We start from the raw sequence: 25,018 nt of genomic DNA, 5'->3' as shown, positions 1-25,018 counted from the left end.
GATTCTACCATTAGATCAAGGAACTGACCTATGACTAGGGCTAATTTTCAGTTGGTACATTGCCATGATCATAGCAGTTAGGTCTGACCTCATTCCTTACTGGTCAGTGTCCATTCTGATTCTGCTTAATCAGAATATACTGGCAATAATTGGTTCAAGGTTGGACAAATGAACCAAACCAACACAGGCAGGCCCAATCAGCAGCACTAGTCATCGGACTATTGCTTGAGCAACCAGGAAACAGCTCATTTTTTCCATCATAAGCCTGAAACCACATGGTAAAAGCCTGCCTATGAATGAGCTAACACAGAGTAAAACAAAGGTGGAGATATGGCATGAGATTGGGTCCTGATTATATCATTTGAGCTCTTGGTTACAGGCCAACGAAGTCCCCTCTTCTGCTTCAGCTGGCTTAAGTTGGGTTTTCTATCCCTTGCAACTGAAGGGTATCTGAGTAATTAAAAGTTTCCAACCAAAAGTAGGCATCAGGCATCAGGCATCATGGTTGATAGCTTTAATTCTTGTCACCCTATGATTCACTCTCCACACAGCAGCCAGGAAGATCTTTTTAAAAAACAGATCATGTGGGGCACCCGGGTGGCTCAGTCGGTTGGAGGTGGGAGTCTTGATCTCGGCTCAGGTCATGATCTCACAGTTGGTGGGTTTGACCTCCGCAATGGTGGCACCAAGCCTGCTTGGGATTCTGTTTCTCCACCGATCTCTCTGTCCTTCCCCTACTTGTGCTTGCCCGTGCACGCACACGCCTATGCACTCTCTCTCTGTCTCTCTCTCTCTCTCTCAAAATAAATAAACTTTATAAAAAAGAGAAAAAAACCAGCTCATGTAACGTCTCCGCTTACAGCTCTTCAACCATTGCACTTACAATAAACTCTAAACTACTTAACATGACACATAAGGGTTTAACTACCTTCTCCCCCACCACCACCATCTTGCCAGTCACCACACTTTATTGCTCTCTCCTCATGATACCCTGCAGCTACAATGGCTTCCTCTCAGTTCCTACAACACACCAAACCCACGCTTGAGAGCTTCTATGTTTGCTACTCCCTCTATCTGGAGGGGTCCTCTCCCCACTTTTCTCCTGGCTGGCTGCTCCTTCATGTCTCAGGTTTAATCATTACTTACAAAGGGCCTCCTGGACCACTCGTTCTAAAATAGATCCCCTTTGTTATTCTCTCTCATAATTACCCTCTTGGTTTCCTGCATCTATCACCATGCATTATTATGCATGTATCTGTGAATTTACTTGTTTAATGTCTGAATCCCTAACTGGACTTAAGTTCCACAGAGGGATAGCCCAATACCTACATACCATCATATACCCAGTGCCTTACAGAATGCCTAGCACTTAATAGGCACTCAATGAATATTCAGCGAATGCATGGATACTATGTTTAAATGCTGGCTTAAAACAACAGGTGAAGAATCCTTACTTTATCAAAATTAGGACCAGCTTTAACTACAGACCAGTTGGAGATCCAGGCTAAAGGGAGAACATCTGGAATTCAAGAGTCATAAACCATCTGCAAGGGGAAGAGGACATTTTTCCCAAGTACAGGCAGATAAATCTCAAGCTTCAGGATCAGTTTTAAGGGTCAGATATTTTAAGGGCCAGTTCTTCATTTAAGGACAAAAGACCAGAGGATAAAGGCAGCTGAGAAATTGAAATTAGCCTAGACCTAGAGAATGATCTGGGAGGTCTTACTCAGAAATAATACTCAGAGTCTCTGAGTATCTCACCACATATTGAATCTATGCCAACCTAAATTTACCTGAAGTGTCTGTGTCTTTGTTTGATATCCCCAAGATAGGGTTGGAGCTATATAAAGAGTTTCTTTTCTTTCTTTTTTTTTTTTTTAAGAAAGAAAATTGGGTGTTTCATAAGCTAAGCTCTTCAAACCAAACTGGCTAGCTATTCAAGTCCGTCACTTCTTTGCTTTGGGCTATTTTATTTCCCCTGTTTTATACTACAATTTCCTCCGAAATGTTTAAATTCTCTTTTGACTCACATTAGAGGAAACAGTATATTTCCCAATCATATTTTAGCCATCGTAGGTGAGAAATCTGTTCACTTCCAAGATCAGGTGTGGTGTCAATGAAAGCAGGTGAGCACAAGTCTATTGACAGGGACGTAGAGTAAAAACTCAGAAGAAATGGGTTAGATTCAGCTATAAGCCTTCTTATATAGGCGATACCATAAATCATGTTTTCTCAGTGCTCTTTGTCCCTCCCTCTAACACCAGTATAATACCAAAGAGCTGTTGGGTCCTTGATGATTGACCAAGTGGATCAAATTTATAAAAAGTATATCACAATGCTTTATGTACTTTTAGTTGTAAATAAGGATTTCTAAGATAATCAGTTTCCCACAGTTTCAGGAGTTTTTCAGTTTTGTTTTCATTACAATAAAGCAAAAAAAAAAAAATAAGCAACAGACTTTTATTGCTAATAATACTTGGCAAAAATGGTAATGTGTCAATACTCTGCTTGTTTCGTTAAATCAACACATTTGTTTCACAATATGCTTTGCTGTGACTATTTTCAAAGAAAATACATCTGAGGTTAGACTGCTAGGAATTTTAAATAACACACTTGCATGACAGCATCTTAGGATGGGTAGAAAGTGCCAAATATCATATTATTATTCCTGTCTGTTAAACAGAAACCCCTCCCCCCTCCTTACTCCCTTCCAATATTACCATTGTAGAGCCTAGCACTGTACAAGGCCTAGAGGTGATTGGTCTGATACGCAGGGCCCCAGCAAGGCCCCGTATAGGAACAATAATGTTAATTTTTTCCCAGAGTGGTTATATAAGGGGAAACTACACAATTGTGGAAGCGGTGTACGTATTCTAAAAAACAAGTATAAAGAAACTTACTCTTTTTCATGTTTCTCAAAATTTTCAAGCTCTACAAAAATGAAAAGGGACACGTTAGTCTTCTCTTGTTTTCCTGTGAAATCCAAAATACTTTAATCAAGTAGAAATACAGACGGCAGTCAAAAGGGTTAATTTCCTTAAAAATAGCCTTCAAAACACACAAAATTATTTTTCCACCTTGTTATGTGAATTCAGTGCAAAGCCTCCACTTGATTTTGTCTTGCCATTTTTCCCACCTCCATAAGAATCCCCCTATGTATTTTGAAAGAATGTTCTCAAAATATCAGAGGAAAAAGATGGGAGTTTCCACTTCTCTTCTTTATTAGGACCGTTCCAGAATCCTCAATGGCTTCTGAAGACAGCTGTGATACACAGCCATTCCCATTGTAGCCGAGAACTTTTGCTAAACGTATCCCCAACTAAATTTACTAAGGTCCACTCCATACTGTTACCATACCACTTCCTTCTCCCTCCACTCAGAAAACCCACTCAGCCTCCTTGAGGGTGAAGTCTCTAACTTATCTATTCCAGGAACCTACCCAGATTTCTTCTTTTCTTCACATTGCCTCAGCGTGTTTATTTTAATCTGTTCCATGGTATTTCGTTCTTTTTATATTTTCATGTTGTTTCTCAGATAGGCATTCTATTCCAATAGATTACCTGTAGTCTTTTCAATGGCAGGTAGATATCCTTTATGATATTTCTGTTTTCCTAATACATAATGAAACTGTATTCTTCTATATAATACATATTTAATACATTATTTTTTGGACAATGTCTGTTTAAATTTTTGAAAATAAGTCATTTATTTATGATTCAAAATATGGTAGTAAAAAATGCTCCCATCTTTGTTCTCCATCCACCCAGTTTCTAACACTCCCCCCACAGATAAACATTATTGTTAGTTCCTTATGTACCTTTCCAGAGTCTCTTATGAACACATATTACAAATAGAGACCATATTTTCTACCTTTTAAAGAAAAGTTAATAAATTATATATAAATACACTGACAGAGTCCTCATTCTTTTTTTTAGCTATATAGTATTTCATTATATGCATATACTTTGATTTATGATTTATTTAATCAGTTCCCCTAATGATTATCAGTCTTGTCTTTCCAAATCAGCTGCTCTTATAAATAATCTAGTTTCCCTCTTGATTCTGGCAGCAGGGGAAAGGTGGAGGGTATGAACACCATCAGAAATGGAAAGCCTCTGGCATGTTTCTTAAAACTCCCATCTTCTTTACCTTAGTCCTTGTGAAACTTTTTCCAGGAGTCTTCAATGTCTGCTTTGAAGATGTTGAATTTTCCATGGTGTTAGGACAGCTAGTAGAATAGGTCCGTATAGACTGAGCCTGCATACCTTAAAAAAAAGTTTTGTTACATAGCTTTTTAAGCCTTTGGGATATGTATAGGTATATATTCGGTAATTCTTAGCTTTGCTTTTTTATGCATTATTTTTACAATACATTTTGGGGTTTTTTTTTAATGTATTATTTTTCTCTTGTTTAACCATTCTTTATGCCTTTTCAATTTAGGTCCTATTTTTTGGTTAATCTGTTAGAAGTCTCATTTTTATAGCTTTTTTGAGAGGAATGTACTTCCACTTACAATCTTCGTCAGCAAGAAGGAAGGACTCCAGGGTTCTTTCAGGGAGTGGAGGTGGGGGAGGAGAAGATCGATCTTGATGTAGATCTGTGATAAGAGAATACAAACAAAACAAAACAAATCCATCAATCAAAAGTTATAAGTCAAAATCCCTTTTTGGTGTTGTATAACTTTTCCAACTTTTCAATATTAACCCACAACAAGCAAATAAAAAATGACCAAACAATAACTGGAACCTCAAGAATTTTGTTCTTCTAGTTTTTTAGCCAAGGAGACTATGATTCATGAAAAACTTTTAGCTCACGTAGAAAAGTATTTTTCCAGGGGCACCTGGGTGGTTCAACTGGTTAAGCATCCAACTTAGGCTTAGGTCATGATCTCATGGTTCATGAGTTTGAGCCATGCATCAGGTTCTCTGCTGTCAGCACAGAGCCCTCTTCAGATACTCTGTCCCCCCCCCCCCCCCCGCCTTCCCCTCCCTCCACCTTCTGCCCTCCCCCTTCCCCTTTCCCTACCCCCTCTTTCTTCCCCTCCCCCATGCTGTCTCTCTCTCTCTCTCAAAAATAATAAACATTTTTTAAAAAGGGGGGGGAAGAGAACAGTATTCTTCCAAAGAAATTGAACTTAAAATTAATCAAGCTTCTAGTTCTAACTACCATTTTACATAGAATCCTGGGGATAGAGTAGCATGCTATATAAAACCATGAGAATACAAACAGGGAAATCTGGAATATCCGCAGTCTCTGACAAATGACCCATGCTCTTCTACAAATAAATGGCATGAGAAAATATAAAAAGGAAGGAAAACTGTTACAGATTTTAAAAGACTTAACAAATCTATAAACCAAATGCAGTGTGTAGTCTTTGAATCCATATTCAAATAAACCAACTGTAAAAAAACATTTTTGAGACAATTTGAGAAAATTGAATAAAATCTGGATACTAGATTAATATTAAGGAATTATTGTTCATTTCATTGGTGTGATAATGCTATTATGGGATGTTTAAAATGTGTTTGAGATTTTCCATGATGTAAAGAATTTTATTTTATTTATTTTTTTTAACGTTTATTTATTTTTGAGACAGAGACAGAGCATGAATGGGGGAGGGTCAGAGAGAGAGAGACACAGAATCTGAAACAGGCTCCAGGCTCTGAGCTGTCAGCACAGAGCCCGACACGGGGCTCGAACCCACGGACCGCGAGATCATGACCTGAGCCGAAGTCGGCCACTCAACCGACTGAGCCACCCAGGCGCCCCAGAATTTTAAATAATAGAGCTATTTTCCCACACAGTGAGGCTTAAAGATACAAATGGTGTATAATATCATACAGTACTGAGTATAATTATAGTAATGTCTTTTGAAAATGAAAATGTGGTTCAATGCTAGAGTTTTACCTGTCTCTAGTCTTTGGGTTCTTTAGCCTTAGGATTTGTCTCTAAATCCAGTTCTCTTGTTTATTTCTTATACGCTGGATGATATGCAAAATAAAGTACACTGCTTATTTCCAGCTCCTAGTGCAATCACTGGCATATAGTAGGCACTTAATAAATATTTGGTAACTACCCTGAAGTCGCTTATCATCTTCCAGCTTGCCATTAGGGAATACACTGAGAACTAAAACTAACTTTCAGTGAATGATATCCTGCCAAATATCTTCCTAAAATACCATTTTCATCTTATTTCTACCCTGATGAAGAACCTACAATGCTTATTACTTGTCGCATTAAACTGAAATTCTTTTGCCTAGCTCTATGTGTGTATGATAGAATACACATAACAAAATTTGCCACTAATGACAGTGCATTTACAGTGCTATGCAATCATTACCACTACCTATTTCCAGACCACTTTCATCACCCTAAAAAGAAACTCTGTACCCATTTAGCAGTCACTCCCCATTCTTCCTGGATTAGATTGGCTACCATGAAACGGCTTTCTCTCTGTATAGGTTTCCTTGACTTGGATATTTCATCTGTCTAACTTTAAAATCCTTCAAAACTGGGGGATGCCTGGGTGGCTCAGTCGGTTAAACATCCGACTTCGGCTCAGGTCATGATCTCACAGTTTGTGGGTTCGAGCCCTACATCAGGCTCTGTGCCGACAGCTCAGAGCCTGGAGCCTATTTCAGATTCTGTGTCTCCCTCTCTCTCTGACCCTCCCCTGTTCATGCTCTATCTCTCTCTGTCTTAAAAATAAATAAACATTTAAAAAAATCCTTCAGAATTGGAGCGCCTGGGTGGCTCAGTCGGTTGAGCAGCTGACTATGGCTCAGGTCATGATCTCAAGGCTGGTGAGCCCACATCAGGCTCTGTGCAGACAGCTCAGAGCCTGGAGCCTGCTTCAGATTCTGTGTGTTCCTCTCTCTCTGCCCCTCCCCTGCTCGCACTCTGTCTCTCTCTCTCTCTCTCTCTCTTTCTCTCAAAAATAAATAAACATTAAAAAAAATTAATTAAAAAATTCCTTCAGAATTAAATAAATAAAATCCTTTACAATCTTTCCACATTTTATCCATCCAAATTTATTTCCATATTTCCCAAATAGATCCTCTAGTGCAATTAAATTAACCTACTCACCATTTCTCTATGCTCATAATGCTTATTGCTACCTTTGAAATCAATGTTATCCCAATCCCTGCTCCTGGAATGTTACCCTGATCCCCCTCCTTTTCCCTCTCACCATATTCTTAAGTTTCTTTTTTCTACTCAGTGACGCCTTTCCTAACCACTCCAGTGATACCTCCCCTTTTTCCAGACTCCTGGTGATTATAATCAGTGCCACACAGATTATCAGTTAATGGTTCCAAGTTATCAATTTTGTCTACCCAATTTGCATATAAACATTAAACAGTACCCTTTCTTATATATCCTGCCTATTCTAACACTGTATAAAGCATACTGAACTTACTTAGGAATTGCTTATTTAGTAATTATCTAATAAAAATGATAATAGGTAACATTTAATGAGAGCTTACTATTTGACAACCACTCTTTCTGCATTATCTCACTTAACTCTTACAAAAATCCTCTAAGAAATGAGTCCTTTTATCCTCATTTTATAAATGAGAAAAATCAATAAAGAAGTATATAATTTTTTTTTAATTTTCTTTTCAACGTTTTTTATTTATTTTTGGGACAGAGAGAGACAGAGCATGAACGGGGGAGGGGCAGAGAGAGAGGGAGACACAGAATCTGAAACAGGCTCCAGGCTTCGAGCTATCAGCCCAGAGCCTGACGCGGGGCTCGAACTCACGGACCGCAAGATGGTGACCTGGCTGAAGTCGGACGCTTAACCGACTGCGCCACCCAGGCGCCCCAAAGAAGTATATAATTTAACCAAGGTTATGCATCTTGATAACTACTGGTAGGCTAAGGATTTGAACTAAAGCCTCTCCGACTCCAAAGCCCGTGCTCATTAATCTCAATGTTAAACAACCTATGCATATTTAAATAATATGTTCATATGAATAAATATGTTAAGGGCAACTACCACCTCTTATAATGTATATAAACTACCTATCGATGCCCAATAAATGTTAGCTGTGGATGTTGTTATTCTATGTATGAAACAAGTGAAGCTCAAGAAAGTACTGGAAAAGCACAGCAAGTTAAAGATCTAAAGAATCACATTCCTAACAATGGTAAAGCCTATAAAACAGAAATGCTGCAAAGCTTTAAGAGATTCTATCTGAAAGAGGTTTTGTTTTTTTTCTGAGGAATATATATGAAAGAACAGAATTCTAAAACCCTGTGTTTACCTTGCCCTTGACAAAACAAAACTCCTAGCCCGGGAAAATCAGAAATAAATCAATAAATAGTGGTAGCTATTATGGGAACTATGTCATCTCCTGAGGTGAATTACTCTAAACTTAATGAGTCATTCCTATAGTATAAATTCTTAGGGCTAAATGTCATCTAAAGCCAAGGGAAATTTTTTTACCTGACTGGGAACTCCGCAGTTTTACACTCTAAAAAAAAGAAAGAAAGGAAAAGTGAAAGAAGGATAGGTACACAAATTTACAAACTCAAAGCCATAAAAGACATTTTTGAAATCATATTTCATATACCTCCAGAGACAGTTACGAAATGTTGATCCTATTTTACATATTTATAAATGCACTCACTGAATTATGAAAAGGCATCCTTAACTCTTACAGTGCTCTATTTTCTTTTTGTAAATTTCTTTGTTCTTTTTCTTTTTTTCAAAGCAAGCTTACGAATTTTTTAAAAATGTTTTATTATTTTTCAAACCTCAGGTATAATTAACATACAGAGTTATATTAGTCTCAGGTGCACAATATAATGATTCAACAGTTTATACATTACTCAGTGCTCATCAAGATAAGTATACTCTTAATTCCCTTCACTGATTTCACCCATCTCCCCACTTTCCTCCCCTCTGGCAGCCACCAGTTTGTTCTCCATAGTTATGAGTCTGTTTTTCTGTTTGTCTCTTTTTTCCTTGTTTGCTTTGCTTCTTAAAGTCTGTATATAAGTGAAATCATATGTCTTTCTCTGTCTTATTTCACTGAGCACAATACCCTCTTTTTGGTCACAAATGGCAAGATCTCATTCTTTTTTATAGCTAAATAATATTCCTGTGTGTGTGTGTGTGTGTGTGTGTGTGTGTGTGTGTGTATCATAGCTTCTTTATCCATTCATCTATGGGTGGACACTTGGGTTGTTTCCGTATCTTGGCTATTGTAAATAATGCTGCAGTAAACATATGGGTGCATCTATCTTTTTGAATTAGCATTTTCATATTCTTTGGGTAAATACCCAGTAGTGGAATTACTAGATCATATGGAAATTCTATTTTTAACTTTTTGAGGAGCCTCCATATTGTCTTCCACAGTGGCTGCACCAGTTTGCATTTCCACCAGCAGTGCACGAGGGTTCCTTTTTTTCTATACCCTCACTAATACTTGTTTCTTGTGTTTTTTATTTTAGCCAGTCTGACTAGTGTGAGGTGATAGCTCATTGTGATTTTGATTTGCATTTCCCTGCTGGTTAGTGATGTTGGGCATCTTTTCATGTGTCTGTTGGCCATCTCTATGTTTCTTTGGGAAAATGTCTATTCATGTCTTCTGCCCATTTTTAAATTAGATTATTTGAGGGTTTTTTGGTGTTGAGTTGTGTAAGTTTTTTATATATTTTGGATATTAACCCCTGATCGAATATATCGTTTGCAAGTATCCCCTTCCAAACCTTACAGTGATTTTTATATGTCACAGTAATTGGTCTTAAATTGATCCTTTTTTAAAATTTATTTCCTTCCTATTCAGCACATTTCCCAGGAAATTTAACGGGAGGTAAATTGTGGAAATTGAAACTACTTCATGACATTAGAAAAGGAGTGATTGTTTTGGCTCTAGGAGTTGTTAAGATAAAGACTATTACATGTGGACAGATTATTAACAATAATAATTACTAATAAATTCAAAGTATAATTAAAAAGATAGAGAATATTTGCCTGCCAGCATTGCAGTTGTAGGCACTTTGAAATGTTTGTTTAGTTAATTACTTCTCTGATCTCTGAAATTTTAAGGTAGCTGGTTCATAGAATATATAAATGCACAACAGATTACTGAAGTGTAGGTTTTTCTTCCAGAAGTGGGGAGCATTATTCCAAAAACTTTATCTTAAGTAATATGGACGTGTCATTCAAAAAATTATTCTCTACACTATGATATCACAGCTAACATAATACAGCCTACCAAATGACTACTAGGAACAAGCTACCTACTTATGAAACATTTATTTTTGCTTTAACTGTCCTTCGGGAACCAGCTCAAATATTTCCTCTTTTACTAAGTCATCCTTAGTCACTTCCAACCTGTAAGTTTCCTAAGGGCAATAATTGTGTCTTTTTTTTTAATGCTAACTTGTTTATTTGTGGGGGTGGGCAGAGACAGAGGGAGAGAGAATCCCAAATAGGTTCCGTGCTGTCAGCATGGATCCCAACACGGGGCTCGAACCAACCTGTGAGATCATGGCTTGAGCCAAAATCAAGAGTTGGACACTTAACTGAGCCACCCAGGCGCCCCAGTAATTGTGTCTCATACATCTTTTTATTCCCACATCCTCTAGCACGTTGCTTTACAAGTAGTACTGCTTAGTGCTTACTGAGTGGATAGGTGCTAAAAATACAGGAAGTAGGACTACAGTCTGTTGAATCCAAATGAGTAGGAAAAAAAAAAAGTTATCGACCTTAGTTGGTCTAAGTCTCACAGAGTCACCAGATTTCTTTGACTCAGATGTTCCACTGCATTCTAATGATGTTCCAATTATTACCTTCACAGCTGAAGATAAGGATTTGGGAACAGTCCGTGGAAATTCTCCTGAAAGAAAGTAAATATGGTCCAATTCTTGGGAGTGTTGTCATTCTTTTAGAAAGCAAATGTTACTTAGCAATAGCACACAGACCATCAACAGGACCTGAGAAGTAATCTAGTTAATCCACACTTTATTTTACACTTAACTCAACCGTACTCACCGGCTTCCTCCACCACAATAAAAGATTCAGGTGTCCGTTCCGGAAGTGGAGGGGGAATGTCATCATCTATCCTTGGAGAAGTTGCTATCCAAAATGTCAGAAATATAATCATAATTTTTAATTAGAAAAATCCAAAGGAAATTCTTACGTTCTAATCGCAATGTAAATTCCATCAAACATCGCTACAACAGTTGAGCTGGTATGTGTTTACTCAAGGAGATAGCAAGATAAATTCTTCCATTTTATTTAAGTTGCAAACCCAGGAGGTTTTGCTGTTGCTTCAAAATTTACAATTTTTTTAAAAGCCCAAAAATATTTTGATTGAGTCACTGAGTACCAGTCAAGAAAATATAAAACGTTATATTGATTCATGAAGTTTTGAATTGTTTTCTATACAACCCTTTTGTTTTACACAGAATATACAATAAAGGATGATATAGCACTTTGAAACATGCCAAGGATTCAGTGACAGAGTAGGTAGAGTTATAAATGTTTTAGTATCCGTTCTTTATTCTACAATAAAGAATAATGATGTTTTTTTCCTTTTTACAAAACGATGGTGTAACAGCGTTTTCTATTTTTCTGTAGAAAAATTCAGAATTTGTATAGAAAAATTCAAATGCTATTACAAGAAACTGCCGCCAGGTGGCACACATGTCAACGCCACTACAATCCCTAAAGCCAAGATTTGTTTTTACTGATGGTACTCAGAGAAGTCTAAGATACTGTGGGTATCTTAAAAAAAAAAAAATCCTTTAAATTATAAAACAAGATCAAAGTATATAAAATAATCAGAGAAGGAACTAAATCCAGATAAAACATTTTTGTTACAAAGCTACATATACCATATACACACATCTATTAAGAAACTATATAATAAATAATGTTATAGGAAAAAAAGCTTTCTCTACTTCCTATTCACGTAAAATGTTATTTATAAATTTCTGATAATATACCTGTAGAGTCACACTTGCTCTTTTCTTCACATTCTTTCATATCAAGCTATTCTAGTCATCTCTAACAGGATATTTACTTCTACTTTCAAACCACTCAATAAAACAAAAATAATATGAATTTGCAAAAATCTAGAATTAAAAAAGTGAGAAAGTATGAACGTAAAGGTGTATATAAGATTAAAGGCCTACACAGGATACTAACTACACATTCTCATCTACTAAGTTATTACACAAGAACAGCAAGAAATCAGGTCCTCCTCTTCCAACTCCTACGTAAGAGAATTCAGTTCTTAGCTCTCTGTTTAACTCAGTGTAGCCACATGATTGTGCAATAAATATCCCAAGTGGGGGCACCTGGCTGGCTCAGTCAGTGGAACATGCGACTCTTAATCTCGGGGTTGTGCTTTCAAGCCCCATGTTGGGTGTAGAGATTACTTAAAAAAAATAAAATCTTTTTTAAAAAAATGAAAACGTTTGGGGTGCCTGGGTGTCCGATTCTTGGTTTCAGCTCAGGTCATGACCTCACAGTTTGTGAGTTTGAGCCCCACAGTAGAGTCCACGCTGTCAGTGCCGAACCTGCTTGGGATTCTCTGTCTCTGTCTCTGTCTCTCTCTCTCTCTTTGCCCCACCCAACTTGCACTCTCTCTTTGGCCCACCCAACTTGCACTCTCTCTCAAAACAAATAAATATACTTAAAAAAAAAAAAAAAAAAAAGAGGGGCACCTGGGTGGCTCAGTTGGTTAAGCGACCGACTTTGGCTCAGGTCATGATCTTGCAGTTTGTGAGTTCGAGCCCCGCGTCGGGCTCTGTGCTGACAGCTCAGAACCTGGAGCCTGCTTCAGATTCTATGTATCCCCCTCTCTCTGCCCCTCGCCTGCTCACGCTCTGTGTCTGTCTCTCAAAATTTTTTTTTAAAAAGAAAGACAGAAAAAGAAAAAGTGTAATAAGAATCCCCAGTGACCATGTGGTGCTGTTGATCAAATCCTTTCTGCTGTTCCTTTGCAAGTTGTTTCTGCATATTAAGGGTAAATTGTGGACCTCTCACACACATTTCAAGAAATAAGGATTGCCTTCTTTACAGGCACTCTGACTGGCATAGATCCGACTGCTTCCTCTGCTGCCTGTTTCATCAACCATTACTTGTTTGTTATTGCCTTTTTTTAACTTACCGCATCATTAAAACACTTCTGGAACTTACTTCTTTGAGGAGGAGAAGAAGCAGAGAGAGATGAGGGGAGGGGTGTGCAGGGATGAGAAGAAACCAAATCTTCTATAGAAACAAAGTGAAATCTAAAATGTTATACACACTTTTAGAAATACTTTACCGACTACTGCTCTCTCTTGGTCCAGGGGTGGAGGGTGACCAGTTGGAGAACTCAGTGCTAAAGAATCTTGTGAATTGTAGCAAGAGAAGAGGGTTGTGGAGGACGCGGGCAGTGAAGAACGAGGTAAAGCGGTTCCATCTGGCCTCTCAGGTAAATCAAGAGACATCTTAGAACCAGTGCTACTTGGCGACAACGATGAAAAAAAAGGATCTTCCAAGGACATGTAAGAATGCACCTTAACAGCACTAGAGTCCTGCTGCTTTGCATTAGAGGCATTGCCCGTTTGGCGCCGAGAGTCAGATGGCAGTGAATAATTCAGTTCTGCTGAAGAAACGTGCATCGCTTTTTGAGCCCGCCCAAGAGGAGAACTGTGCGGTTGAGGTTCCAAACACAAAACATTCTCCTTGATATCCAGCTCCTTGGTGTCTCTTTGCTGCATCAGTTCAAAGGAAGTTGATTTGGTCCGCGTTATCGGCCCCTTTGAGTTGAAATATCCCCCTGCTACATTTGCAGGTTTGGAATTAAACAAAACGGGGCTCCAGTCTAGACTCTGATGTTTCTGAAGAGGCTCCCCAACTATTGGAAATGCCTTTGGCTCCCATTTCACGGTTGTGTCAGCATTTTTGTTACAACCACAATTTAGCTCCAAAATGTCAAAAGAACTGCTCTGTTCAGCAGGGTGTAAAACTAAACCTTCCTTTTCATTTATTTCAGGAGTCCTGAGGCCAAAGGAAGAAGCGTCTGCACTTTTCAGCCTTATCCTTTGTTTATTCTGTTGCTTCACCATTTTTGCTTCTTTTATGCCACTGAAACAAAAAGAAAGCAATGATGGTACCGCAGCACCCCAAAGAGGCCTCTTCCCAGCATCACAATGAGTTCTAAGCATGAGATTTGCACTCCCCCAAACAATTAGATAACGCTGAGGTGTGTAAAATTGTACTCACCTTTTTGGTAAATTAGAATAAGACTCTGCTTCTAGGGTGGGATTTTGCTCAAGAACTGAATACTTGGCTTGAATCTTCAAGAAAAATAAGACATTGGTTGTTGGTGAAGAAATGGCAATGAGATATTTTATTTTTTTAAGTTTTATTTATTTTTGAGAGAGTGAGCATGCGAGTGGGGGAGGGGCAGACAGAGAGGGGGACCGAGGATCCGAAGAGGGCTCTGCACAGACAGCAGCGATCCCTATATGGGGTTCAAACTCACCAACCCATCAGGCTCAAATTCATGAACCGCAAGATCATGACCTGAGCCGAAGACGGACGTTTAACCGACAGAGCCACCCAGGCACCTCAGCAATGAGGTTTTTTTTTTTTTAATTTTTTTTTAACGTTTATTTATTTTGGGGACAGAGAGAGACAGAGCATGAATGGGGGAGGGTCAGAGAGAGAGGGAGACACAGAATCTGAAACAGGCTCCAGGGTCTGAGTTGTCAGCACAGAGCCCAACACGGGGCTCGAACTCACGGACTGCGAGATCATGACCTGAGCCGAAGTCGGACACCCAACAGACTGAGCCACCCAGGCGCCCCGCAATGAAGTATTTTAAATTCATAAAGTTGAGAAGTTAGTTTTCAGAAAGCATAAAGTATTTAAATAATTCACATAAGAGATTTCCAAAATATTGAGTTTCTAAAATATTGAACCTAACAAGAACTTGTTCACATACTGAGGTCAAAGGGATCCAAAAAAAAGGGAATAATAGTGTTATAGAAACTAGAAAGGGTTTCTTATAGCATCAACTATGGGAGTTTTAAAATGTCTTTGGGAGTAATTGCACTCTCAAGAACACCCTATCTTCAGAAATTACATCATCTTAACTCTTAATGTTAATAAGTGCTCATTAGGCCCTCAGACTTATTTTTACCTCTTTCTTCCTTACTATTCTCCAGCTATGCTGGTTTTCTTGCCATTCTTTAAGTGTACCAAACTTGTTTCCAATTCAAGGCTTTCCCACTTACTATTCCCTCTAATTGAAATACTCTTGGCTCCAGATTTTGCATGTCTGGCTCTTTCTAAGTAATGATTCTCTACTTAAATGTCACCTGCATAGGAAAGTCTTCTCTGACCACTCAACCCCAAATCATACTCCCACACACTCGTCATCCTCTTTCGATCTTTTTTTCTTCATAGCCATTATCACATTATGAAATGTGTCACACAGAATCTTAGATACCATCAATTTGTGAAATATATCCTGATTTTAGAGATGTTTAAATAGATTTTTAAATGTCATTGGCAATCGTCAGATTCCACCTGTTATGGGCTTAATTATGACTCTCAAAAAGAGATGTCGAAGTCCAACCCCTGATATCTGTGAATGTGATCTTATTTGGAAATAGAGTCTTTGCAGATATTATTAGTCAAGATGGATTAGGGTGAGCCCTATCATAATGACTTGTGCCCTTATAAAAAACATATAACAGAGACTCAGAGACGTACAGGGAGAATGTCATGTGATGATGGAGACAGAGACTGGAGCAATGTACCCACAAGCCAATGGATGCCAAAGACTGCTGGCAAACTCCAGAAACTAAAAAGAAACAAGGAAGGCTCTCTAGAGCTATGAGAGAAAGCAAGGCCTTGCTGACACCTTGATTTTGGACTTCCTGCCTCCAGAACCATGAGAAAAGAAATTTGTTTTAAGCCCTCCTCAGTTTGTGATACTTGTTACAGCAAGCCTAGTAAACTGATAAGAGACATTAATACCCCACTTTCAATAATGGATACATCAGACAGAGGATCAATAAGGAAATAGACCGACTTCGGCTCAGGTCACGATCTCGCGGTCCGTGAGTTCGAGTCCCGCGTCAGGCTCTGGGCTGATGGCTCAGAGCCTGGAGCCTGTTTCCGATTCTGTGTCTCCCTCTCTCTCTGCCCCTCCCCCGTTCATGCTCTGTCTCTCTCTGTCTCAAAAATAAATAAACGTTGGGGCGCCTGGGTGGCGCAGTCGGTTGGGCGTCCGACTTCAGCCAGGTCACGATCTCGCGGTCCGTGAGTTCGAGCCCCGCGTCAGGCTCCGGGCTGATGGCTCGGAGCCTGGAGCCTGTCTTCGATTCTGTGTCTCCCTCTCTCTCTGCCCCTCCCCCATTCATGCTCTGTCTCTCTCTGTCCCAAAAATAAATAAAAAACGTTGAAAAAAAAAATTTAAAAAAAAAAATAAATAAATAAATAAACGTTAAAAAAAAAAATTTAAAAAAAAGGGGCGCCTGGGTGGCTCAGTCGGTTAAGCGTCCGACTTTGGCTCAGGTCACGATCTCGCGGTCGTGAGTTCGAGCCCCGCGTCAGGCTCTGGGCTGATGGCTCAGAGCCTGGAGCCTGTTTCCGATTCTGTGTCTCCCTCTCTCTCTGCCCCTCCCCCGTTCATGCTCTGTCTCTCTCTGTCTCAAAAATAAATAAACGTTAAAAAAAAAAAATTTAATAAGGAAATAGAGGGCAGACGTGAATAACACCATAAGTCAATTAGATCTAACAGCACATATATAATAGTCCACCTAACAACATTCATATTCTTCCCAAATTTATATGGAACACTGTCCAGAATATACCATATGGTAGGCCACAAACAAGTCTTAATACGTTTTAAAAGATTGCCATCATACAAAGTACCTTTTCCAATTATAATGGATTGAAACTAGAAATTAATAGCAGAAGGAAAACTGGAAAATTCACAAATGTCTATAAATTAAACAACTAATGGGTCAAAGAAGAAATTACAACAGAAATTAGAAAATGCTTAGAAATGAATGAAAACACAGCATACCAAAATGTATGAGATACAGTGAAAGTGATATTCAGAGGGAATTTATAGCTATAGACACCCATTCTTAAAAAGAAGAAAGATCTTGAGGTACTTGGGTGGCTCAGTCAGTTAAGTGTCTGACTCTTGATTTCTGCTCAGGTCATGTAGGATCTCACAGTTGTGAAATCGAGCCCCACATTGGGCTCTGTGCTGGGTGTGGATCCTACTTAAGATTCTCTCTCTCCCTCTGCCCTTCCCTCTTTCAAAAAAGGAGAAGGAGGAGGAGGAGGAGGGGAAGGAGAAAGACCTCAAGTCAATAACTTCATACCTAAGGAACTAGAAAAAAAACAAACTAAACCCAAAGATAGCAGAAGGAAAGAAATATTAAAGATTAGAGCAGAGATAAATGAAATAGAGACTAAGAGAAAAAGAAATAGAGACTAAGAAAACAGTGGATAGGGGCGCCTGGGTGGCGCAGTCGGTTAAGCGTCCGACTTCAGCCAGGTCACGATCTCACGGTCCGTGAGTTCGAGCCCCGCGTCAGGCTCTGGGCTGATGGCTCGGAGCCTGGAGCCTGTTTCCGATTCTGTGTCTCCCTCTCTCTCTGCCCCTCCCCCGTTCATGCTCTGTCTCTCTCTGTCCCAAAAAAAAAAAAAAAAAAAAAAAAAACGTTGAAAAAAAAAAAAAGAAAACAGTGGATAAAATCAACAAAACCAAAAATTGATCCTTTGACAAGATCAATAAGAGGGACAAACCTTAGTTAGACTAAGGAAAAAAAGAGGGAAGACTCAAATTACTAAAATCTCAAATTACAGAAATATAACTAGATACATTCTACCAATTTTACACAAATAAAAAATATCACAAGACAATAGTATGAACAATTGTACACTGACAAATTGTATAACCTAGATGAAATGGACAAAGTCCTTGAAACACATGATCAACCAAAACTGACTCCAGAAGAAATAGAAGCATCTAAATAGACCTACAACTGGTAAGTAGATTGAATCAGTAATCAATCAAAAGACCTTCTGACAAAGAAAAGTCCAAGACCAGATGGTTTCATTATTGAATTCCACCAAACATTTAATGAAGAATTAATGCAAACTCCTCCAGAAAACTGAATAGGTGAGAACACTTGCTAAGTCATTCTATGAGGCTAGCATTTACCTAGCCTTTGGCTCATACCAAAGCCACACAAAGATACTACAAGAAAAAGAAAACTACAGATCAATATCTTTTATGATTATTGATGCAAAGTCCTCAACCAAATACTAGCAAACTGAATTCAGCATCATATTAAAAGGATTATATAGCATGACCAAGTGGGATTTAGTCCCAGAATGCAAGGATTGTTCAACATACAAAAATCAACCCAGATAATACACCAAATTAATAAAATAAAGGGGAAAACCCCCATCTGATCACGTCAGTTGATGCAGAAGAAAAGCATTTGACAAAATTCATGATAAAAACACTCAACAATCTAAGAATAATAGAGAGTGTCCTCAACATGATAAAGATCATATATGAAAAACCCACAGCTAACATTATATTCAATGGTGAAAAACTAAAAGCTTTTCCCTAAGATGAGGAATAAGACAAGGATGCCAATTTTTACCACTTCTATTCACCTTAGTACTTAAAATTCTAGCCAGAACAATTAGGCAAGAGAAAAACAAAAGGTGCCAAAACTAGAAAGGAGGAAGTAACATTATTTTCATGTGCAGATGATATGATCTCATATGTTGAAAGATTCCACACATGCACACAGAAACGTAGAAATAATAAATTCAGTAAGGTTGAATCATCACACCCAAACCAGTTGCCTTTCTATACACTAGTAATAAACAATCTGAAAAGAAAATTCAGAACACAGTTCTGATTATATTAGCATCATAAAAGGCTTAGGAATAAATTTAATCAAGGAGATGAAAGGCTTGTATACTAAAAACTACAAAACATTGCTGACAGAAACTAAATAAGACATAAATAAATGAAAGACATCCCTTGTTCATAGGAAGACATAATATTGCTATAATAATAATATTACCCAAGGTGAGCTACAGATTCCATTAGATTCCTTTAAAAATCCCAATGGTGTTTTGCAAAAAATAGAAAAATCCAGGCGAAAATTCATATGGAATCTCAAGGGACCCTGAATCGCCAAACCAATCTTGAAAAGGAAGAGCAAATTCGGAGGACGCCTATTTCCTGATTTCAGAATATACCACAGGAGCACCTGGCTGGCTCAGTCAGTAGAGTATGTAACTCTTCATCTTGGGGTCATGAGTTCAAGCCCCACGTTGAGCATTGAGCTTACTTTTTTTAAATGTACTATAAAGACGGGCGCCTGGGTGGCTCAGTATGTTGAGCACCCAACTTCAGCTCAGGTCATGATCTCATGGTTTGTGGGTTCGAGCTCCCCATCGAGCTCAGTGTTGATAGCTCAGAGCCTGGAGCCTGCTCCGGATTCTGTGTCTCCCTCTCTATCTGCCCCTCCCCGCTTGCACTGTCTCTCTCTGTCTCAAAAATAAATAAAAATGTTTAAAAAAATTTTTTAATATACTACAAAGGTACAGTAATAAAGCAGCATGGTACTGGCATAGAACAGTCATAAAGACCAATGGAATAAAATAGAAAGCATAGCAATAAATTCACATATGTGGGAAACTGGTTTTTGGTGAGGATGCCAAGACCATTCAATGGAGAAAAGACTCTATTCAACAAATGGCTCTGGGACAACTGGATATCCACATGCAAAAGAATGAAGTTTTTAAACATTTTTTAATTAATTTTTTCATGTTTATTTTTGAGAGAGAGAGAAAGAGAGACAGAGCGTGAGTGGGGGAGGGGCGGAGAGAGATGGAAACACAGAATTTGAAGCAGGCTCCAGGCTCAGAGCTGTCAACACAGAGCCCAATGCAGGGCTCGAATCCACAAACCATGAGATCATGACCTGAGCTGAAGTCGATGCTTAACTGATTGAGCCACCCAGGCACCCCTAAACATTTTTTTAACATTTATTTATTTTTGAGAGACAGATTGTGAGTGGGGGAGGGACAGAGAGAGAGGGAGACACAGAATCCAAAGCAGGCTCCAGGCTCTGAGCTGTCAGCGCAGATCCCAATGTGGGGCTCAAACCCATGAACCGTGAGATCATGATCTGAGCCCAAGTCGGACACTTAACTGACTGAGCCACCCAAGTGCCCCCAAAAGAATGAAGTTTGACTCTTACCTTACAACATATATAAAAATTAACTCAGAATGGATCAAATACTTGAACATAAGAACTATGGGGTGCCTGGGTGGCGCAGTCGGTTAAGCGTCCGACTTCAGCCAGGTCACGATCTCGCGGTCCGTGAGTTCGAGCCCCGCGTCAGGCTCTGGGCTGATGGCTCGGAGCCTGGAGCCTGTTTCCGATTCTGTGTCTCCCTCTCTCTCTGCCCCTCCCCTGTTCATGCTCTGTCTCTCTCTGTCCCAAAAATAAATAAAAAACGTTGAAAAAAAAATTAAAAAAAAAAAAAAAAGAACTAAAACTATAAAACTCTTAGAAGAAAACACAGAAAGCTTCGTGACATTGGATTTGGTAATGATTTCTGGACATGACACCAAAGGTACTAGCAGTAATAATAAATAGAAAGATTGAACTTTATGAAAAGATTAAGAACATTTATGCATCAAAGTACATAATCAACAGTGTAAAAGGGCAGCACACAGAATGAGAGACAATATTTGCAAGTCACATATCTGGCATGGGATTAATATCCAGAATATATAGAGAACTCCTAAACCTCAACAGCAACAAAAACCCAATTCAAAAGCTGGCAAAGGACTTGACAGACATTTTTCCAAAGACAGTATACAAATGGCCAGTGAGAACATGAAGCAACATTCAGCATCGCTAATCAGGAAAATTCAAACCAGAACAACAATGAGATATTACTTTATACCCATTAGAATGACTACCATAAACAAAATAACAAGTATTGGTGAGGATGTGGAGAAATTGGAACCCTTGGACATTGCTGGTGGGAATGTAAAATGGTGCACTGCTGTAAAAATTAGTATGGCAGTACCTCAAAAAATTAAACTAGAATTATATGAAAAAATTAAGTTAGAATTATATGATCCAGCATTTCCATTTCTGCATATATACCCCAAAGAACTGAAAACAGGGCACAAAACGATCTGTATACACTCATACTTTTAGCAGTATTATTTACAATAGCCAAAAGGTGGAAGTAAACCACCTGTTCACCAATGGATGAATGGAGAAACAAAACGTGGCATACAATGGAATATTATTCAGCCTTAAAAAGGAAGGAAATTCTGACACGTTATGATAGGGATGAACCTCGAGGACATTATGCTAAGTGAAATAAGCCAAACCCAAAGAGCAAATATCATGTGATCTCACTGATAAGCGGTACCTAGGGGTAAAATTCACAGATATGGTAGAATTGTGGTTACTAAGGGCAGTGGAGAGGGTAGGGGGGAGGAAGGAATGGAGAGCTATTATTTAATAGGTATAAAGTTTCAGTTTTTCAAGATAAAGAGTTCAGGGAAGAGATGATGGTCATAACTGCACAACAAAATGAATGTTCATAGTATCACTCAACTATACACCTAGAATGAGTTCAGGTGGTGAATTTATGTGTATTTTACCACAATTTGAAAAATTTGAAAAAAAAAAAGTAGGCAAAGGATTTGGATATACATTTGTACAAAAAAGATATACCAATGACCAATAAGAACACAAGATGATGCTCAACATCACTAGTCATGAGGGAAATGCAAATCAAACCATAAGATACTATTTCACATCCATTAGGATGGCTATTATCTAAACAAAACAAAACAGAAAATACCAAGTGTTGGCAAAGATGTAGAGAAATTGGGACTCTCGTGCATTGCTAGTGGGGATATAAAATTCGCAACCACTGTAAAAAATTAGTTTGGTAGTACCTTTAAAAACAAAACCTAAAATTATTGTACAATCCAGCAATTCCTGGATTCTTCTGGGTATATACCCCAAATAATTTAAATCAGGGACTTCAACACATATTGGCACATCAATTTTTATAGCAGCATTATTCACAGTAGCCAAAAGGGGGAAACAATCCAAATGTCAATTGGTGGATGAATGAATAAGCAAAATGTGGAATGTACACACAACTGAATATTGTAAACCCATAAAAAGGAATGAAAGTCTGATGCATGCTAAAAAAAAAAAATAGATGAACCTTAAGAACATGCCACATGAAATAAGCCAGATATAAAAGAATAAATACACAATTCCACTTATCTGATGTACCTAGAATAAGCAAGTTTATAGAAACAAAAAGTAGAATAGAAGTTGCTAGGGGTTGGGGTAGGGACCGTGGAGAGTTTCTGTTTAGGATGATGAAAAACTTCTGGCAATAAATAGGAGTGATGGTCACACACATAGGGAGGATACTTAAAGCCACTGCATTGTACGCTTGAAAATGGTTAAAATGGTAATTTTTTCCATAGTGATAAAATGATATATCTTACCACAATAGAAAATATGAATGGGGAAAGTGTTTCCTTCTCTTCTATTTTCTGGTACAGATTGTGTAAAATTGGTGGTAATTCTTCCCTAAACATTTGGTAGAATACTCAAGTGAAATTATGTGGGCCTGGAGATTTCTTTTTTGGGAGTTTTAAAATTATGACTTCAGGTTCCTTAACTGTGATGGGGCTATTCAAATGATCTATTTCATGTTGAGTAGGCTGTGATAGTTTGGTTTTTCTTTTTGAGGAAGTAATCCATTTTGTCTAAGTGGTCAGGTTCATTTGTATTTATTATCCTTCTGATGTCTGCAGAGCCTGTAGGCCTATCCCATTTCACTCCTGATATTGGTCATTTTTATTTTCTTCTTAAAAAAAAAAAAATCAGCCATCATAGAGGTTTGTCAATTTTATTGATCATTTCAGCTCTTTTCTCCACTATTTTTCTGTTTTCACTTCATCAATTTCCACTCATTATTTCTTTCCTTCTGTTTTCTTTGGAGTTTTTTTTTTTACTCTTCCCGTCCCCCCCCCCTTTAGATTCTTAAAGTGGGAAGTCAGATTATTGATTTGAGACTTTTACTGTCTTCAAATGTTTGTATTCAGAGTGCTATAAACTTCCCTCTTAATACTGCTGTAGCTCTGTCCCACAAATTTCAATATGTTGTATTTTCATTTTTATTCAGTTTAATGTGTTTTTTTTTAATTTCCCCTGAAACTTCCTCTTTCACTCAATGGATAATTTAGAAAAATGTAGTTTAGTTTATAAGTGTTTGAATCGTCTCCTGTTATCTTTCTGTTAATTGACTTCTAGTTTGATTCCACTACGGACAGAGAATACATTCTGTATGATTTCAATTCTTTTAAATGTTTGAGCTTGTTTTATGGCCCAGAATATGATTGATCTTGGTATATGTTCCATCAGCACTTGAAAAAAGTGTGTATTCTTGTGTTGTTGATTCGAGTGCTGTATCGATTATCAATTTGATCCTGTTGATTGATGGCGTTGTTAAGTTATCCTGTATTCTTGCTGATTTTCTATTGAGTTTTTCTATCAATTCTTAAGAGAAGGGTACTGTAGTCTTCTACTATTGTCAGACTTGTCTATTTCTCCTTTCAGTTCTGTCAATTTTTGCTTCACAAATTTTGTAGCTCTGTTTGGTCCATACACACTTAGGACTGCTATGTATGTATGACTTATTGGTGGGTTGATTTTTTTACCATTATATATTGTCCCTTCCTGCCTGTGATAATTTTCTTGCTCTGAAGTCTACTTTATCTGGTATTAATATAGTTACTCTACTGATTTCCTTCATTCCTGTTTATATGAATACATGATGTATCTTTTTTTTCCAGTCTTTAAACCAACCTGTATATTTGCAGCATGTTTCTTATAGACACATATAGTCGTTATGTTTTCAATACACTCTGCCAATCTGTCTCTCTCTCCTTTTTTTTTTTTTAAAGAGAGAGAGAGAGTGCACAAGCAGGGAAGAGGGGCACAGGGGGAGGGGGAGAGAGAGAGAGAGAGAGAGAGAGAGAGAGAGAGAGAGAGAGAGAGAGAATCCTAAGCAGGCTCCATGCTCAGCACGGAGTCCGACACCAGGCTTGATCCCATGACCCTGGGATCATGACCTGAGCTGAAATCAAGAGTCGGATGCTCAATCAACTGAGCCACCCAGGCACCCCCCAATCTTTCTCTTAATTGGTATACTTATACCATTTACATTTAGCATAATTATTGACATGTTAGGGCTTAAGTCCGCCATTTTATTTCTTGTTTTCTGTTCTGTTTTTCATTTCTCTTTTCTTTTTCCTGCATTTTTTAGAATTTCGTTTTGATTTACCTATAGTGTTTTTTAAGGTATGTCTTTGTATAGCTTCTGTAGTGGTGGCTCTAGGTTTTAAATTATATACACATAACCTATCACAGACTACAGGTGTTATCATTTCACTAGTTCAAGTACAGAAACCTCACCTCCCTTTACGTCTGTAACCTTTCCCTGTTTATATTGGCTTAAATACTTCCTCTAATACATTTGGAACCACATAAGACTGTATAATTTTTGCATCAATCATCCAACAATTTAGAAAGCTCAAGAAGAGAAATAAAACCTATTACATCTACTCATGATATTGCATATCATGTCCTTCCTTCTTTCATCATTTCCTTTCTGTTTAGAAAACTTCCTTTGCCATTTTTTTTTTTTTATATGCAAGGTCTCCCAGACAAATTCTCTTAGTTTTTTGGTGGTTGTTGTTTGTTTATTTTTCCATCTGAGAATGTCTTGATTTCTTCTTAATTCCTGAGGGGTATTTTCACTGGGTGTGAGTTTCTGAGTTGCCAATTATTTTCTTTCTGCACTGGAGAAATATATGTCGCTTCCATCTGGCCTCCATGGTTTCTGATGACAATTTTGCTATCATTATAATTGTTTTCCCCCTATAGTGAA

The 25,018-nt window shown here is 38.1% G+C and overlaps 1 protein-coding gene across 3 annotated transcripts in view; it reads right to left on the bottom strand.

Annotated features, from left to right (window-relative positions):
- Nucleotides 1-25,018, bottom strand: part of PTPN22 (protein tyrosine phosphatase non-receptor type 22) — a 61,261-nt gene that overhangs the window by 8,462 nt on the left and 27,781 nt on the right. For 2 of the 3 annotated variants that reach the window (XM_058716164.1, XM_058716163.1), the window contains 8 exons: nt 14,231-14,304; nt 13,287-14,092; nt 11,006-11,089; nt 10,720-10,850; nt 8,450-8,477; nt 4,514-4,597; nt 4,150-4,265; nt 2,901-2,931 (listed from right to left, as the gene is read on the bottom strand). In XM_058716164.1, coding sequence (XP_058572147.1) covers nt 2,901-2,931; nt 4,150-4,265; nt 4,514-4,597; nt 8,450-8,477; nt 10,720-10,850; nt 11,006-11,089; nt 13,287-14,092; nt 14,231-14,304 — 1,354 coding nt within the window. The remainder of the gene's footprint in view (nt 1-2,900; nt 2,932-4,149; nt 4,266-4,513; nt 4,598-8,449; nt 8,478-10,719; nt 10,851-11,005; nt 11,090-13,286; nt 14,093-14,230; nt 14,305-25,018) is intronic. The other variant, XM_058716165.1, reaches the window with a different exon arrangement.

Source organism: Neofelis nebulosa, chromosome 2 (assembly GCF_028018385.1).
Source record: "Neofelis nebulosa isolate mNeoNeb1 chromosome 2, mNeoNeb1.pri, whole genome shotgun sequence".
Classification (NCBI taxonomy): domain Eukaryota; kingdom Metazoa; phylum Chordata; class Mammalia; order Carnivora; family Felidae; genus Neofelis; species Neofelis nebulosa.
This window is presented reverse-complemented; position numbering and strand designations above follow the sequence as displayed.